Consider the following 17,631-nt stretch of genomic DNA (forward strand, 5'->3'; position numbering starts at 1 on the left):
TTGTACCAAGATGGGTCAGAAGCATGCAGGCCTGACAGCCACAGTGAGTAAACATATTAATCAGAAGTAAGAAATGAGATGATGACAGCCTTATAGGGCTCCAAGAGCACCCTCCTGAACAAGCAAGTGTCTGGCATAGAAGATTAAGAAAAAACTGCAATAAAACTGTGAAGGTGGTGGCTTGCAGCAGTATTAAAGCATGAAAAGAGACGAGTGTATTTTAGAGACCGTTTAACCTGCCCTTTGTTTAAGAGGATGAGGGGGATGGTACTGAGGCAGAACAGATGTCAGAGTGACAGGAGGGTTTCCCCACACCCCTCCACCACAGGTCAGAAATACTTTGCATCCTCCAGTCGTCATGGAAACCGAGTGCAAACCAGGAAATATACCCACAACATTTTACAAATATGGGAATATTTAAGAAAGCACAAAGTTTCGGTGACTTTATCGGCACCAAAGAACCCGTGATTTGTAACGGCAGCGTTTTGACAGTCAACATCTGGTTTTGAGCCAAATGTTGCAGCTACATTTCCATAATCACAATTAATTGTCAGCGGGTTTCCCATCCGCTTCCCGCATAGAACGCTCGTGTGCGTCTGCGCCACAGACGACAGTCCGCTGGCTCATGTCAGAGCTTCTTCTTCTCCCGCTGATTCACGAAAAAAATTGCACAATTCCGTTGCCCATTGGGCGGAATCCTCCAAGACCCTGACACGAAGAGAGTGGCGTTTGCTGAAATCATAGGCGTGGTTTTGGATGAAGATGCTCCGTCTGCTCCCGTTGGGATCCCCACCTGCCCTCACACCGCGTTTGTCACCGAGCCAGCTGGAATATTCCTGAGCTTCAAGACTCCACAGCAAGCGTCACATTATATATTTATTATTATTGCTTTTGTCTCGGAGGGTTTAGATTTCTTTTCGTCTGGAGGTTCGGTGTAATTACGGCGCTGTGGGCGCACGGGTCGCCCGGTTTTATCACCTCCAGAGCGGCGGTGGCGCACGGAGATAAACAAGAGCGGACATTCGCGTGGCCTCCAGGCAGAAGCGGCTGCAGCAGCGGTGGGAGAGGAACCACAGCGGAGACCCTGGTTCATGTGTAGGGCTGTTCGACGCGCAAGTTGTGCCCGCTGCGGATCTCAAGGATGGAACATACACACAAGATACCCAGCAGATCGCTCTGGCTCGGCTTACTTGTGGTGGCGTCAGTTATACTTCTAGTGGACAGCAGGAGACCCAAGCCGCCTCGCTGTCCCTTAGTGTGTACATGTTCCAAAGATAACGCGCTGTGCGAAAGCGCAGGACTCATCCCTCGCAGCTTTCCCCGAGAAATCACATCTTTGTAAGTTCTATTTAATATCGTTTTGAAATAAAAACCCACTGCAGCGATGAACGCAACATGCTTAGCTCTACCTGCTGGTTAAGACGTGGATTTTTCCGCCAATGCTGCATAATAATTGCATATCCAAGGAACAGACTGCAATAAGTGATCGTCAGTCTGTGCTGTAAGCCTAAACAGTATGCGTGTGTGTGTCGTGTTTTCCCCCCCACAGATCATTTGTCAAGTCTGAATTCACTGAAATTCCGAAAGAGAGCTTCATCCTCACGCCCGCTCTGCATCTCCTGTGAGAAATCTCTTAGGAGTTTTTACTTTTTTCTTGCTTTTCTTGCACTCTGTGAGCTGATCAACGCCATGTTTAATGTTCAAGACATTTCCCCCTTCAATGATGCTACACATTATGATAGAACGGGTGTTGCTGTGGCTATTGATTAGGTTGGAGAAGCCTTAAACCCAAAAAATCATTTGCTGAAAACGTGGTTTTCCTGCATCCCTTTTCATGGCATGGTGATTTTAAATCTCTCTGCTAGGCTTTCTTCCAAGCCTTGCATTAAAATGTCTCTGTGTATAATAATGTGAATCCAGTAATTTACGGGTAATTCCTTCTTTTGATGAGGGAATTCATTTCCTCATTGGGTGGAGTACTGACAGAGACACTGTGTGTCTAAAAACAGACATGCAGGCCTGCAGGAATCCTCAGAGAGCACAGATCCGTGTCTTAAAAGTATGTGGTTTACAGTTAGCAACAATGGTTTTCTATTAGGCAAGATGTATTTTTATTATCCACTCGCTGACCCTGAATAGTAAAAATATTAACTTGAGATTTCTCCATGCAGCCTCTTCACAGCCAACAACCTGGAATCTATAAATGAGGATGCATTCATTGGTCTTCCTCACCTAGAATATCTGTGAGTAGTTGGTACAAAATTATCCTTCAAGTTGGTTTTTTGTTTTTTTGTTTTTGATTTTGTGATTGTTTTGTTGCATTTGCCTGACATTATCTCCCGTCTCCTGCATTTTATCCAACAACTTTTTCAGATTCATTGAAAACAACCAAATCAATTCGATATCAGCGCATGCTTTTCGTGGACTGAAAACCTTAGTACACCTGTAAGTACTTTTTCTTTTTTTTACTAGAGGTATTAAAGAAGCAAACACTACAGTTGCACGGGGATTTAATTTTGTGACCTATTTAATTTAAAAATCTAATCACTGGTGACCTGCTTTAAGAGGGAGAACAAGAGAAGCTTTCTCTCATTTGCATCAGACATTGTAATCTATGTGCAGGTGCAGACAAGCACTGTTCCAGTAAAACGCTGACAGTTTTTATTGCGCAACTTGTATTGCCACATAGACACTTCTCCCAACATTGTGCAGCTGTTATGAATATGATTACGAAGCAAATCCCGCCACCGTCAATGTCCACTGTAAATGAAAGTATAATATTCTTTCATTACAGATTTGTGAAAGTACATTATAAGTTAAAAACGCTCTGAGATTTTCTTTTATTGATGCAATAATATTTAAGATAAGGCTCTAAAGAAACTTATAAAATACTACCCAAGTCTTCTCAACAGGAAAAAGCCTTTTTTCCACCGTCTTCATTGTAGCAGAGAAAGCCATAAAATGGCTGAGGAGGCAGTGCTAAAAATAGCTTAATGTTTCCTCAAACCCACAATAAGCAATGTTCCTGCTGTACTCTCCAGGGTGGCAATATGTGCCCCAAGCTTCTTAACAGATATCTGTGTACATACAGAAATACTGCATAAACAGATTATTATTTAATAGTTTGAGATGGTGTGTGCATGCACATATAATCAATGTGGAAACCAGAAACTAAGCACAATTTTTTTAATCTATTTTCAGGAGTCTGGCCTACAATAATCTTGAGACGCTGCCCAAAGATTTGTTCAAGGGTCTCGAGGCCTTGACAAAAGTGTAAGTATGAATTTTACCTTTGCCTAACAAAGAGATTCATTGCGTTTCAATTTACATGCGTGCCACTGAGATAAATGAGTTTTCTGTGCAGCCTTCTATATATAGAACACTGTATCATTATTCCACTTCAGCCGAGGCTCGAAAAATGTGTGGGCAGCTGGTGCTTTTAACACTATTAAAATTGCATGCAGCAGTGAGGAAAGAGATAAGTTTGCAATCTATCACCCACTGAAGATGTCCGGTTCTCCTTTATAGTCCCCCTTGATGATAATGAGGGCAAAGATTGAAGCTGTGAGGGCCACAGAGCAAAGCTAACAGTAGTCACACTTCAGTAACTCCAGCTTTTGGGAATTAAATGCATTCATAAAGCAGAGGCCTTTCTGAATGCATTTAATACAGCATGCGGAGTTTAGTTTGGTGGTGTTTTCCCTTTAGAGACTTGAGGGGGAACCAGTTCACCTGTGACTGCAAGCTCAAATGGCTGGTGGAGTGGATATACAGCACCAATGCCACCGTGGATCAGATTTACTGTAAAGGCCCGGCCTCGCAGCTCGACAAAAAGATCAACGACCTCCTGCCACAGTCATTCGACTGCATCACCACAGGTGGAGTACAATAAATACAGTTGTTTTCTCTCAAAGTTTCACTGGATTAAAAAAAAAGTTATTTCAAGTGGGTGTTTTTTGTTTCACTTGCAGAGTTTGAATCCTACCAGTCCATGGATTTTAACTCCATATCAGTGGAAGCATTTTCTTTTGGGAATGACCAGTACGTTGTGTTCGCTCAGCCCTTCAGTGGGAAGTGCAGCTTTCTAGAGTGGGATCACGTGGAGATGGTCTTCAGAAACTTTGATTTTATTGAGAGTAAGTGAAAGACGCATTTTTTTGGGAAAGGGCTGTGCAAGTTTGAAAGGAGGGGTGATTCAAACCTCTCAATGGCGATAATTATTGGAGGTGAAGATATTTACTTTTTATCCTGTCTTCTGCTTCACCAGGTACATCCACGGTGGTCTGCAAACCCCTGGTCATTGACAACCAGCTTTTTATCATTGTGGCTCAGCTGTTTGGTGGCTCGCACATCTACAAGCGTGACACGTCCGCTAACAAATTCATCAAGCTCCAAGGCATCGACATCCTGCGAATCCGCAAACCAAACGACGTTGAGACGTTCCGCATCGATGGCGAATTCTTCTTCGTCATAGCGGACAGCTCCAAGGCCGGGTCCACCACCATTTACAAGTGGAACGGCAATGGCTTCTACTGGCATCAGTCCCTCCACCAGTGGTATCGGGACACCGATGTGGAGTACATGGAGATCTCCTCCAAGCCTCACCTGATCCTGTCCAGCAGCTCCCAGAGGCCCGTCATCTACCAGTGGAACAAAGGCACCAAGATGTTTGACAGGCGCACCGACATCCCAGAGATGGAGGATGTTTACGCTGTGAAACATTTCCAGGTCAAAAATGACCTGTATATCTGCCTGACGCGCTTCATTGGTGACTCCAAAGTGATGCGCTGGGACGGGGCCCTCTTTAGGGAATTGCAGACCATGCCTTCTCGTGGCTCCATGGTATTCCAGCCCTTCGCTGTGGGAAACTGGCAATACGCCATCCTTGGCAGCGATTACTCTTTCACCCAGGTTTACCGCTGGGATGCCAAGAAGGGCGAATTTGTTCGATTTCAGGAGCTGAACATACAGGCACCGAGGGCCTTCTCTCCAGTTTCCATAGACAACCGTCAATTCCTGCTGGCCTCCAGTTTCAAAGGGAAAACTCAGATCTATGAGCACCGGATCATCGATCTGAGCAACTGAGCTAATTTTTCTTCTGTTGCAGATTGGTTGGTGGGTGAATTTTGTGATTTTTTTTTGTCTAGACAGCAGGCTGTTGCAGCAGATGCAGTGCTGAACAACTCAGAAAGCGTTGATCCTAACTTGAGAACAGCAGCCATTACTCCTACTGATTTTCAAACTCTTCTAGTTAAATTAGTGCACAGTAGATTAAAGGATAAATGTATGCATCTCAACCAAGCATATGACCGAGATGCATTTTGAGTCCAGTGCATGCACCTCAAGTTAGGATTAGATCGCATATGTTGTCAAGTCATTAATGCATGACCAGGGCCTTACACGGGCCGTCCCATCCCAATAAATGCAGATCTATGTTCACTAATACATCTAACACTGGCCAGTAACTTTTTAATTTTTAATGTGTGTTCAGCCTTTTGTGTCACTCAATGTTTATACATTTCTAATGTCATATATTTATCTACAGAAACAAATGAAATTGTACTTTTTAACCTATTAACATGTTTAACTGAAGAAATCTGCCAAAATGAAATGTTTACATTTTTCCTGTCTTTCCATTTGTAAATGAAGCTTTTAAGAGTTTTTAAGAGTTTACCAACGACCGCGACAGATTATTATTAGATAATTGTTGGAGAATGATTTGAAATGATGCCTTTGATTTGGAAAATATCAAAGGTTAGAGTCTACTTGTATATCCTTGCAGCTTATGCTTTTATTGTAATAGTTTGCATAATGTTTAAAGTATTGAAAATACAGCTGTTCACAACTGGGAACTATTGAAGGTATTTTCAACCATTTTTGGGCACTGAAATGAAGGAGGACATTTGTCATAATGCTTTACCTTTGACTAATGTGACTGACTGTGTCATAATTAGGATTGATATCATGCAATTTAGAGTCAATAAAGCTTAACATTTCATCGGAGTTCCCTGCTAGTGCTGTGTAGCATGATATGTCTTCAGTGTGACATACTTAAAGCCAAAAACACAACAGCATATCTAAAGTACTGTGCAAAAGTCTTGAGCCAATCCTCATTTCTTTATATTTTGATAGGAAAGGGCAATTTATTCAAACATACATGGAACTGATTATACATCAAAAGTGGTTCAGATTTTCAGTCCAGTTCTTCTGTAATTTGGCACACTTCACCCTTCCCTAAGAATGGCTTTCTCACAGCCATCCTTCCACTGAGACCTCTGATCAAGCTTCAGTTAAGAGCAAATGGATCAACTGAAGGGCCATTTGAATCTCTTTGGTCCTGTGTCGGGTCTTTGCTGGATTTCTTTTTCTGTTGCTTAATGACATCACACTCAGATACTGTTAATTGGTTAAAAAAATGTATGCCTTCCATTTCTTTTGTCCTCCACATGTCTTAGAATTTTTCAAGGCCTTTTGAAAGTCATTTTTCAAGCAATAACTGTTTGGGAAACATCTTATTTGTACACAAATACTATTTTATGCCTGTCAAACTGTGATCTTTGACATCGTTCATAGGCTCTGTGGTTTCAGTGTCCAAATAAGGATGGCGAGGGACCTTCAGAAAGCCAGGAGAACTACTGCTCAAGACTACTTAAAAAAAATTTGAAGAACATCTGGCTCCTTGGATGTAAAGAAATCAGTGGTGACTCGAGACTGTTGCACAGCACTGTACTTCCTTAAGCTAAATGAGGCAAACTGTCCTGAACCCTGGGTGTGTAATTATGTCAGATATGAAAAAAATAGGAGTAAAATAAATACAAACAAATAAAATCCTTTTTATTTTCTCCAACAAAGTGCACGCCTCAAATCTACAAAGCAGCACATTACAATGTAATGGAATAAATACAATAAAATCCGCTGAAATTAAAAAAAAAAAAAAAAAAAAATGAAAGAAAGAAAATTAACACACAAGCAAGGAGATACACAAGTACCTGCACAATCACACTGGTGGCAGGACTAAATCAGGCTCTTTAGAAAGGCTCCATCAAAGAAAAAATAAAATGCCTCGTCGTGGCGATCAACACGTCATGTATCATCCTGTCAGGCGCTTTCTAAAGTAAACCAATTTAAACCCTGCTGTTTTTTTTTTTCTTCGCAATTGAGGACTACCAAACTAACATCAAAGAAATACAGGTGCATACTCTCATGTTCATACACATCACCCTGGAAAAGTTGTGCAATTGCAGCAGGACCCCCAAATCACCAACCTACTGCCGAGAGAAAATAAAGTGAACACAATTTCAGTTTTAACTGAACTTACTACTCAAGTCTATGTGGTGCAACTTAGTGTTTTTTTCCATAGGCAAAAAAATATAACATAAAAGGCAAGGGAACAAATCCCTCAATTTTCCACAAAATAATTTAGTGCTTTTTAAATAAAATTGAAAACACTATTTCCATATGGTGGCTCTTAAAAAAAAAGAAAAAAAAGAGAAGAGAAAAAAAAACAGAGTGAAAGATTAATGCTCCAAGAGACATCAATTATATTAGGAAAGAACTCAAATCCCATGAAAAAAAAAAGACAGTATTAACAATAAAAGTCTGTACAGAACGCTAAATTAATATACAGTACAATACAGTACCTGCAGATGTTATGCATACAGTACAATTCTCTTTTTACATATGGGCTCCAGCCTGATCTATATACTGACTTAACACAGGTGGAAAAGCGGCTAGTTTAGCATATGGTAGGTTTAATGGTTATTCAGCGAGGAGAGTAGATCTTGTAGTAGGCGTTTAGAAAAAGAAGACTGAAAACATTATTGCAGGATGGTCATCTTCAGTTGCATACTGCATGTGTTACATAAATGCGTCTTCTGACGTGGAGCAGCGGGCCGATGAGAGCGAGAAAGAGAGAGACAGAGGGCCGGACGGAAGGAGAAAAAAAAAGCTGGGTTAGCTGTTTTTTTTTTTTAATGTTTTCTTTTTTGCTATCTCTCCGTCACAGACGTTAAACTTTGCAATATCTCTCTGATCCACTACCCTGTACAGTACATTCGTGGCCAGTATTGCACGTTTACCAGCCGAGTCCACCCTGATACTGCATGGCGAGGACCGTCAGTGCTGAATTTTGTCCTGCGAGTCGACACTAATCCAGTGATGAGATGAGACTGCGACCAGAGAAAAGACTGACTGGGGCTCCATCTGCTGTCACAGTTTGAGCTCGTTGGCAATTTTGCAGGCGATGTTCTTAAAGGCGATGGACGTGCCCGATATCCTCTTGAAGCGCACGCCGTTGAGCGAAAGGCGGGGCAGCTTGCACACCTCCATCTCCCACTGGACCAGATTGTCCTGGCGAGCGTCGCCGTGGACACAGAAAAGCAGGAAGCGCTCGCGCTGCTCGTAGTCGCAGCTGTTGGCGTCCAGGACTTTTCTGATCTCCCTCATCATCTCCGAGGGCTCCATGGAGGAGGTGGTCTTCATGCTCCAGGTGAAACGCAGGGAGCGAGGCTTTGAATCCCGACTGCCGTCCTCCTTAGTGTCACCAGACGCACTCCTGAGCAAGAAACCATCAGGGAGAGAGTGAGAGCGGGGACAGGGGAAGTAGGCAGAGGTGGGTTTCACGTTCTCTGTGAACTTGACATCTCACAAATTCTTACCTTGGTGTTTCTGTCCTGGCACTGGCCTCTCCCTCACTAGGTACCCTGAAATAAACCAGGAACAGACTCGTTATTCCCTTGGGATCATATCAACACATGCAGCCCCGCCCCGACTCACTACTAAACACCACCCCCATCATGACTGGACACAGAGGGGGTGTCAGGCATCATGCCAGGAAAGAATCCACACTCCTGGGTATCAGGGTTCAGCACACAATGAGGTGACTGTGACGGTCTTTGTTTTGAGGGTCATTCTATTATAGCTCACATTAACCAAATGCATCATCCCATCTCCAATACGCTACCTTTCCTTAATCCCCACTGATCTGCAAAGAGCGGAAAAGCGTTTCTAGACAGTCCATTCGGCCTCTGGATTTTTGCCTGGTCTTTTCTGTTAAGCTCAGCCAAAGGATGGGGGAGAATAAGGAGAGGAAAGCTAGCAACTTGAGAAGCAGATATCTGGTGGCTTAGTACAGAAGAAGCTGGTGAGCCGTGAGGTTTGTTTAAGAGGCAGTGGACACAAGGGAGGGAAATACTGCATAACAAAGGGTGTCAGTAGGCAAGGACGTGGTGTAGTGGGCAAGTACGCAAGGGGTTAAGGAAACACGGGCCAAGGTCATAGTGGGCACAAAGAGGTTTGGTTTATTTCGGACGGGGGTGACAAGTGCAGCAAGCGTTATGTTCTCCTACCTCTGGGTCGACCTGAAAGACAGAGCTCTAGGCGGGGAGAAAAGGAGAGAAAGCTGTGAGCCTCCACCAGATGGACCAGCGTGAAGGTGCTAACTGCTGTATGGATGACGAGGGGTGGCAGTGTGGATGTGTGATATTCACAGAGGACTGGGGAAACTATGCAGCATTTATAGTAAACAGGCAGAGAGCGTGACGCTTCCTTCATTTTTATACCTGGAAAGTTCGCATAAAGGAATCCGAACAAACGTCGCAACTCCTTTAATCACTTCAGTAACTTTTACACAGAGACACACAGTATGTCCAGGGATGATTTTTGTTGTGTATCGAGATTTGAATGCATCTAATAATTTGTCCAATGACTGATACCTGCAACATAATTCACCTCACCTCAGCTGTACTTTTTATTTTGTTAAACTTACACAGTGACCATGATAAAGCTAACACCTGGTATTGTTAATGTGAGCCTGTTAGCATGTTTTTACCAAGTATAGCCTTACAGAGCTGCTAGCATGGAAGGAAACTCAAGTCCTTTTCTGAACTGCCTTGTAATCTATTTAAAAAATAACTGTATATTAATTTGGTGTCAGACTAGAAAGAAAAGTGACTTTCTGATTTAGATAATTAATGTACAGTACTGTGCAAAAATCTTGAGTTACTGCTCATTTCTTTAGAATTTGTTTTCAAGGAGCGTTTTGGTATAAATTGCCATCAATAAGTATAAAGGATGGCAGGAGAGAGTGTCTACAGTCTTCTGTAAAACATGCTGGAGTCTCCTGTTGTGGTTTAGGGCTGCATTTCAGCCAGTGGGGTTTGGGATCCTGTCAAAAATAGAATAATTTGCATGCAACAGCATCTGAAAAATGTCTGGTTGGCAGGGACTTCATTTTTCAGTGGTACAATGATCCCAAACACACAGCTAAAGAATACTACTTGAATAGAAAACAAAACACAGATTCAGTCGTGGATTTGCCACCTCAGAGCATCAAACCAAACATTATTTCTACATGGCAGGAAAAAAAAAGCAGCTAACACCCAAAGAAGAGCTCTGAATGTCCTTTAGGAAGCCTGGAGAAATATTCCTCAAGATTACTTAAAGAAATTACAAGACAGAGGTTGTGTTGAAAAAATAAAAGTGGTCAAACCAGATGTTATTTCCATGTATGTTTGCACATTTAAGTAAATCACTGCACTTGTCTTCCATTATCCAAGCAAAATAAGAAGAAACGAGCGGTGGCTCATGACTTTTGCACAGTACTGTAAGTTTGAACAAAACAAAGCAGGAAGAACGACTTCCTGATCTGGAAATGGGACTACACCAGGAGCACATGAATGTTTCTCCCTGTAGAACCTGCATTTCCCTTCAATAATAAAAGCACCTTAGCACAAAGGAAGTATAAATTAGTAAAGTATGGCTTTACATCCTGCAGTTTTGAAAGCGTTGAGCTGTTCTCAGTCAAATATTTGTTTAACATGTAGCTCTGAGTTTGAGACCACGGTGGTACAATAACTGCTGGGTGCAACGACTCTAAGGTACAAAGCACTGACCTGCGGACAAACTTGGAGGTGATCTTGCTAATGATCCCTGTAGAGGTGCCCCTGCGTTGTTGAGCGAGAGCCCCCGTATCATGAGACAATGTGGGTGAAGCTGGAGGTCCGTTGTAGGTGGCGCTGCGGCGGTCTCTGAGCTGGGCTCCGTGAAAAGTGCTGCGACTGGTGGTACCACGGGGGAAACGGTTCTTCTCTGGGGTGCTAATACTGTGTGCAGACGGAGAGGTGGAGGGGCCGCGTGGAGACGAGCTGCAGAATAAGAAAAACGCGTTGGAGGAGATGAACATCTGGCACATTTCTGTTTGTATTTTAGAATGAAGTTATGGTATTTCTCGATGAAAAGTACATTTTTAACGCCACTGCTGAATCTGAACGACTGTGTGAGCGTGCAGGGTAAAACAGCAGTTTGTGACCATCAGACTGCTTTTAAAGACACAGACCGTACATTTAATTGTTCCATTTGCTGAGTGAAATCAAAGCAATGAATATAAAAAAAAAATTAACTAAGGTGCAATCACATGATCTGTTCCAACAGATGTTTGTAATTTGTTTCTGAAGTGATGACCCAAGGACATTTGCTCAACATTGTGATTCTCATTGTTAAATGTTGAGGAGCACCTGCATGATGATCTGTGAAAATAAACATAATGATTATTTTTGTTTCATGATTATTTTTGAGCCACAGCTATCAAGGCATATACCAATTCTTACCATTGTTTGGACATACGTACAGCTATTGATTATTATTTCAGTAATCAAGTACTCTATCAGTTATTCCATTGATTAGAAATTGCAACGTTTTGCATGTGTTTAAGAAAAAATAATCATTTATGTGCCATATTAAATACAATTTTTAAAAGAACATTATGTCAAATGCGAGTCAAAAAAAAAAAAAAGGGGGGGGGGGGGGGTGATAGTACCAAATCTCCTGAATGAGGTAGATCTGGTGTGTGTTCACGATGTCCATGTGTATCTGTGAGTGTTATATTCTATATTAAGTAACCCAGAAAATTATGTTCCTAAAGCCTTAAACTAAATATGGTCTTTGCCCCCTTCAGAGTCACAGGTATCACTCCAATGAAAAGTAGGACAACTGCCGTCATCCTACAGCAAGCTGGCTAAGTTAAACATCGCGCCAGACTTTAAAAGTTCATCTGTTCATCTCACTTTCTACACACGTGCTTTTATTTTAACCTCTGTAGAATTCATGCTGTGTAAAAGAAACGGTGGTGGATGGGAGCAAAGTTCTCTTTTCTTCACAATGGCGCTTGATGAACACATAGTTTGGTTAACGAGTGCTATCAGCTTCTTCCCAGTAAAGGTTTTAAAGTTGATTATAAGAACGAGCGGGTTTTGGATGCTAGAAAAACGTTTTATTTCACTCCACCTGAGCTCACCATAACACGATAACAGCTGTGTGTGCAGACTGATTCCGGCCCCACGTTAAACTGGTTAGATGGTGACGACTGAGCGCCATACAGTCATGGATTAAACAAAGCACTGAAAGTTTCTTTTAAAATTGAGTTATTTAAGTTACTTGAATCTTTGCAGCCCTACTATGGAGATTTATTTTCTTCCTTTTTAATTGTAAAGTTTGAAAATAAATCTGAGATTTTAAATCATCATGTTGACATTTAACTTAAAAAAAATACACCATTGTAATCTCCATCACCTACTCGGCTGCTCACCTGGCTTTAAGCTCTGTGTTGTCATCGATGGGGGGCAGTGTGCTCTTTGAAGGATGCCCTGATGATGACATAGACTTGGTGTGACGAGGTCGTGTGGAGCTCATTGCAGTCGACGGGGTACTCCCTGACACCTCGGTTAAACTGGAGACCGAAGCAGAGTACAGATAAAGATAAAATGTTCAATTCATATTATTTAAACAGCATATTCAGAAATGTGAAACCACAAGTTTCTCATTTGTGGCTTTCATAAAAAAAATAAAATAAAATAAAATAAAAACAGGAATAGTGATGCTCATAAGCATGGAAAAACATGCATGCACGGTGTTTTCACACCTGCCCCGCTTGAAATCAAACTCTGGTTTGTTTTGCTCCTTGTCGAGGGAGGGCGGCTGGTGGCCGAGCCTTAGCCCTAGCCCATGGAGCCCAGTCAGGTGACACCCAAAGAGAAGACATTGGCGTGCCTTCTTGTAGACCAGGGGTGGGCAATTCCATGCCTCGAGGGCTGGTGTCCTGCAGGTTTTAGATCTCACCTTGGGTCAACACACCTGATAACTAGTTGGTTACCAGGCCTCTGGAGAACTTCAGGACATGTTCAGAAGCTAATTTAGCCATTTAAATCAGCTGTGTTGGTTCAAGGACACATCTAAAACCTGCAGGGACACCGGCCCTCGAGGCCTGGAGTTGCCCACCCCTGTTGTAGACCCACAGGAGGTGCTGTTCAGTGTGTGTCAGATGGATGGATAAAGAGAGAAAGAAAACCTTTAAGCTGAGCTAGCTACCAGGTGTGCACTGCAACTTTGGGCTACATGCCTTCCTGTAGCCAGGTAAGCCTTGCATTCTGGGAAGCAGCAGAGTGCACAAAATGTAGCAACTAAGCATAAAATGAACCCACTGCTTGCCAGCCCAGATCACAACTCTTCCATCCTGTTATTAGTTTTGTTGCTGTGCCCCAGGCACTTCCAACCAATAAGCAAACTCAGTGTTCTCATGTGGTTTCTAGTGATGCATTTTAGTTCACTTGTATCTTTAAGTGTATGTGAAGAAACCAACACAAAACAGAGCAAAGTACTACAGGTGTGAAAACTGATCTGTAGATTGATCTAAATGTTAGCACGTACCTGCTGTCTTTGCCATTGGGAATAGCTGAATAGCGGTCAGTGGAGGATCGCTCACACACGTATGTGTTCCTGCGAGTCATAGACCCGTTGGTCTGCTTGTGCAGAGAGACAACAAAAATTTACTTAAAATTACTGTGAATCATATAAAAAGGACAAAACGTTTTCTTGAGTATTAAACACGGCTCTGTCAAAAGTTGTTTATTCAGGAGTACGCAGTGTACAGTGCCCACTTCCTCACCCCCACAGCACTTGTGGTTTTCTTCCTCTCCTGCACCCCCAGGGGTGAGGCAGGAACGTCTCCTTTTGAAGTGCTGAGCTCTAGCCGGCGCGCTCCGTCCCACTCCTCCCTGTGGTCACTTTCCACGCTCAAAGCCTGGCCACGCTTTGTATACGATACCGCCGGCGGCACAGACGGACCCACTAGGAGAGACGCACACACAAACAAACGGGATTGGACTTACTTATGTTTAACCAAGCGCGTCGTTATTTCTACACCTCCAACATTTAAGCTTTCAGGAGAAAAAGAACAGACGAGGACAGTATCAAGCAAAGCCAATCCAAGCCAGGATTTATACATCGTCGAATCTTTCAGAGGCAGCATCGAGTTATACAGATACAGAAGCCAAGGTGAGCACATATCAAGCAGAGCTGTTCCCTCCACATGCTTTGAGGTGCTGCTCCTGAGGGAGCTGCAGGAAAGCAGCAAGCCAGAAGATGGCGCCAAACACAATGGCCCCACAAGACTTAGGAGGAAGCTGCTACACAACCAGTGCAGTGTGCAGGCTGAGTCACTGATTTTGAAATTTAAGCGTTGGTTCACTGTTTAGGAAAATTAGACCACATTAAGCAAACAAGTTAGTCTGTCGAGGTTTTAAAGACTTTTTTCCCCCACCATAAATAAATCTGAGAGCACAAGGAATGGAAAGTTCCTAAATTAGTGTCAACGGTGGGAAAATGTTTCTGTTGTAAAGCTTATTGAGGTCTATTCAGCAGTGTACACTCATTCGGCCAATCATCAGTGACTGAGAGTAACTTCCCTCTACACAACACGCAGCACTCTCTGAGCCGGGAAGGATGAGGTTACTTTACTTGGCTTCTCTACGACACCACCACCACCACCACCACCATCATCATCATCCCCACCATGATCACTGTAGCGGCGCTGCTTCTGATTGGTCGAGATGCTGCGCGTGACCTTGGGATGGGCGGGAGAAATGCTGGAGCTGTTGTTGATGTCACTGGTCGGCCGCTGTCGCTGACCCAGGATGCTGTTAGCCAGAGGCTCGCTCCCTTCGAACTGCAACGTGAAGGCGGATGTGGTCACATGACTCACTGCAGAGGTGATGTAGGCGATCAATGAGTCGCAAGTCAAACAAACTCACCTCCGGGGCTTTTCTTCCCAGGAGCAGGTAAGTGGCCATGACTTCGTCATATTTTTGATTCTGCAGGGAATCGGTGATCTCATCTTTAGGGAAGCCCATCGTCACCATGAGCTCTGAGTGATGGAGTCAGTTAACATTAGCGGCGAGAATCCCAGAATTTTAAATGACAAAGAATGAGATCAACACAAACACAAACACACACCTATTCTAGATGAATCACTGAAGTCCGCCTCAGGCTCGATGTAAGGTTTAAGCTCCTCCTCCTCGTGACCTACATTCATCCAGTGGTCTTTCATGATTTGCTGACAAAGAAAGAAGGCAATTAAAAATCATGCATATCTTCTTTAACGGCTCGTAATTAATCAGTTATGCAACACGCAACAGGAATTTGACGAAAGTCTGACAACATGGCGATCAATTGTTATTATTACTGGAGAAATCTTTACTATTGAGCCTGGGTCTGAATGCAGGGATGATATTGACCTGTAAACAATGAGTGTCCAAACACTATTTGCAAAGGAGAAAAACTCATAATCAGTGATGGGAATAACGCCGTTACAAGTAATGGCATTACTTTTTTCAGTAAGGAGTAATCTAACTAATTACTTTCCTATCGTTACAACGCCGTTACAGTTACTAACAAGGAAATGTGGTCCGTTACTATTTTCCAACAAACAGAAGGTTGAAGCTGTGTTCAGCTTACCGCATCTTATATCAGTTGCACGGAAGTAGCTGTTTACGTAAGTAATCTGGGCGCTACAGCTTTAAGCAGCTGCGCGCGCTCCCGCGGATGATAATCACAATCGCTGTCTAGGACAACACCTGGAGCTCAGGGGGCAAAACAATTGCATGAGAGCTGCTGTTTGACTGAGGAAGAATAAAGTAGTCGTGGTAAGCCAATCACATGACCACTTAAAGACAAAGCAACAAGGTGAAATATACCAGTTTATAAATTGTGTTGATAGGCTACGTAAAACCAGAGTCATGATAAAAATGACTCTGGTTTTTTCCTCAATAGCTTAGTCGCGTTTACTGCCTAAGGACAGCGCAGCAAGCACTCTCTGCTTATGAGCAAAAAAACCCCCAAAAAAACAGGGGAAGTTAGGAGTGACGGCGAGAGAGAGAGAGAGAGAGAGAGAGCAGAAAAAGAGAGAGCGAGTTTTGATATGTGAGAGATTTGTGACGTTTAGCGTGTTTGGAGTGTGTAGTTAATGTGTTGTCTTGTGTAGTTAGCGTGTAGTGTTGTGGATAGTTTTGTGTTGTGTGTCAGAACAATGAGGCGACTGCTGTCTCCAGGTAGAAACAGGAGTGATACACCTGCTGCTGTCAGGCCTGCAGGTATCAGGCTGTGATGTTTTCCTTTATAGTGGACAGAAATTATTGTTTTGGAGTGGCACAAATAATTTGTGGCATCTTATTGAATGCAGAACAGCTGATTGTTATGTAAATAGTTTGAAATGGTTATTTAAAAAAATCAAGGTAAAAGGTAAATGGATGCAAATAACTTTGTTTGCAAAACTTGTGCATAGGATTTTAAAATTGACAATTTATATTTGCATTTAAAGTTATGAAATATGATTCATTAAACATGTTTGTGGTTGTTACAGTAAAAATAACTTTTTCTACTCAGATTTTATGTTTTTTGTCTGATTTTAAATCAATTGTGTTAATACAGTATGTCAAAATGAAATTCAGACAGGTGAGGTTGTGCTGAAAAGAATGATACCAAACAAGACAAAGTAAATAGTTTTTAAAGGTAAAATGTGGAGGGAAAATCAAAAGTAGTTAAAAATGGCCAATTATACCCTGGACCCCAGAGGGTTAAACGCTTTTTTAAAGTAACGCAATAGTTACTTTTCAATTAATTAATTACTTTTAGAATATTGTAACTCAGTTACTTTTTTGAAGTAGTAATTAGTAACTATAATTAATTACTTTTTCAAAGTAACTTGCCCAACACACGCTCATAATAATGAATGCACATCGTATAAGGATTTTGCACACAAAATTAAGGATTATTTCCATTCCATTTAGTTTTTCTGTTGATGAAGGCTGTAGTGAAATCAAATTTTAAGTCCACTCTTTGAAGAATATCATTCCTCTGACAGGCTATAAAATTAAAACCATTCTTTTGTTTTCCACCAACCAACAGTGGCAATTACCTGCTTCCATGACATTAAAACAATATCACTCCACATGGTTACGACTGTCTTTTTGACTACTTGCTGGAGAGGAAATAACTGTTAAGCTGCATCAATGCAAACACAGGTATTACCTCCAAACTGCCTCGTTTCACGGGATTGAGCACGAGCAGTTTCTTTAGCAGGTTTTCACAGTCTGTGGACATGTAGAAGGGAATACGGTACTTTCCTCGCAGGACTCTCTCTCTCAGCTCCTGCACACCAAAGTTGCAGACAGACAGGAGGAGAATTTAGCAACAAAGTTTAACAATAAAAGGAACAGCATCATTTTTCCCATGTAAGCCATTTGAAAGGAGCAGACCCCAGCGTAAACAACACAATCGCTCTATAATGTTGCTTATTTACTC

The 17,631-nt window shown here is 42.3% G+C and overlaps 2 protein-coding genes across 5 annotated transcripts in view; one reads left to right on the forward strand and one right to left on the reverse strand.

The window, feature by feature from the left end:
* The first annotated feature begins 595 nt into the window (after positions 1 to 595).
* Positions 596 to 5,998, forward strand: LOC101473814 (leucine-rich glioma-inactivated protein 1). Its single transcript, XM_004551710.4, has 8 exons — positions 596 to 1,338; positions 1,550 to 1,621; positions 2,172 to 2,243; positions 2,374 to 2,445; positions 3,202 to 3,273; positions 3,709 to 3,878; positions 3,972 to 4,136; positions 4,268 to 5,998. The coding sequence occupies exons 1-8, from the start codon at positions 1,142 to 1,144 to the stop codon at positions 5,083 to 5,085; spliced, it is 1,638 nt and encodes a 545-aa protein (XP_004551767.1). The 5' UTR covers positions 596 to 1,141; the 3' UTR covers positions 5,086 to 5,998.
* Positions 5,999 to 6,813: 815 nt separating this feature from the next.
* The window catches only part of mark1 (MAP/microtubule affinity-regulating kinase 1), a 36,271-nt gene continuing 25,453 nt past the window's right edge, over positions 6,814 to 17,631 (reverse strand). The window contains exons 9-19 of one of the 4 annotated variants that reach the window (XM_004551707.5): positions 17,359 to 17,478; positions 15,286 to 15,385; positions 15,084 to 15,196; positions 14,791 to 14,998; positions 13,940 to 14,121; positions 13,702 to 13,793; positions 12,584 to 12,724; positions 10,893 to 11,144; positions 9,348 to 9,374; positions 8,658 to 8,702; positions 6,814 to 8,554 (exon numbers count right to left, since the gene is read on the reverse strand). In XM_004551707.5, coding sequence (XP_004551764.1) covers positions 8,209 to 8,554; positions 8,658 to 8,702; positions 9,348 to 9,374; positions 10,893 to 11,144; positions 12,584 to 12,724; positions 13,702 to 13,793; positions 13,940 to 14,121; positions 14,791 to 14,998; positions 15,084 to 15,196; positions 15,286 to 15,385; positions 17,359 to 17,478 — 1,626 coding nt within the window. In that variant the 3' untranslated portion in view covers positions 6,814 to 8,208. The remainder of the gene's footprint in view (positions 8,555 to 8,657; positions 8,703 to 9,347; positions 9,375 to 10,892; positions 11,145 to 12,583; positions 12,725 to 13,701; positions 13,794 to 13,939; positions 14,122 to 14,790; positions 14,999 to 15,083; positions 15,197 to 15,285; positions 15,386 to 17,358; positions 17,479 to 17,631) is intronic. The other 3 variants (XM_004551709.5, XM_004551708.5, XM_012919257.4) reach the window with 3 other exon arrangements.

Source organism: Maylandia zebra, linkage group LG13 (assembly GCF_041146795.1).
Source record: "Maylandia zebra isolate NMK-2024a linkage group LG13, Mzebra_GT3a, whole genome shotgun sequence".
Lineage (NCBI taxonomy): Eukaryota > Metazoa > Chordata > Actinopteri > Cichliformes > Cichlidae > Maylandia > Maylandia zebra.

Bases quoted from the DNA above. Each gene is read 5' to 3' on its own strand.
- LOC101473814 (XM_004551710.4), top strand. From the start codon at position 1,142: ATGGAACATACACACAAGATACCCAGCAGATCGCTCTGGCTCGGCTTA. The intron at 2,446-3,201 runs GTAAGTACTTTT...ATCTATTTTCAG, and splicing joins CTGAAAACCTTAGTACACCT to GAGTCTGGCCTACAATAATC. The intron at 4,137-4,267 runs GTAAGTGAAAGA...CTGCTTCACCAG, and splicing joins AAACTTTGATTTTATTGAGA to GTACATCCACGGTGGTCTGC.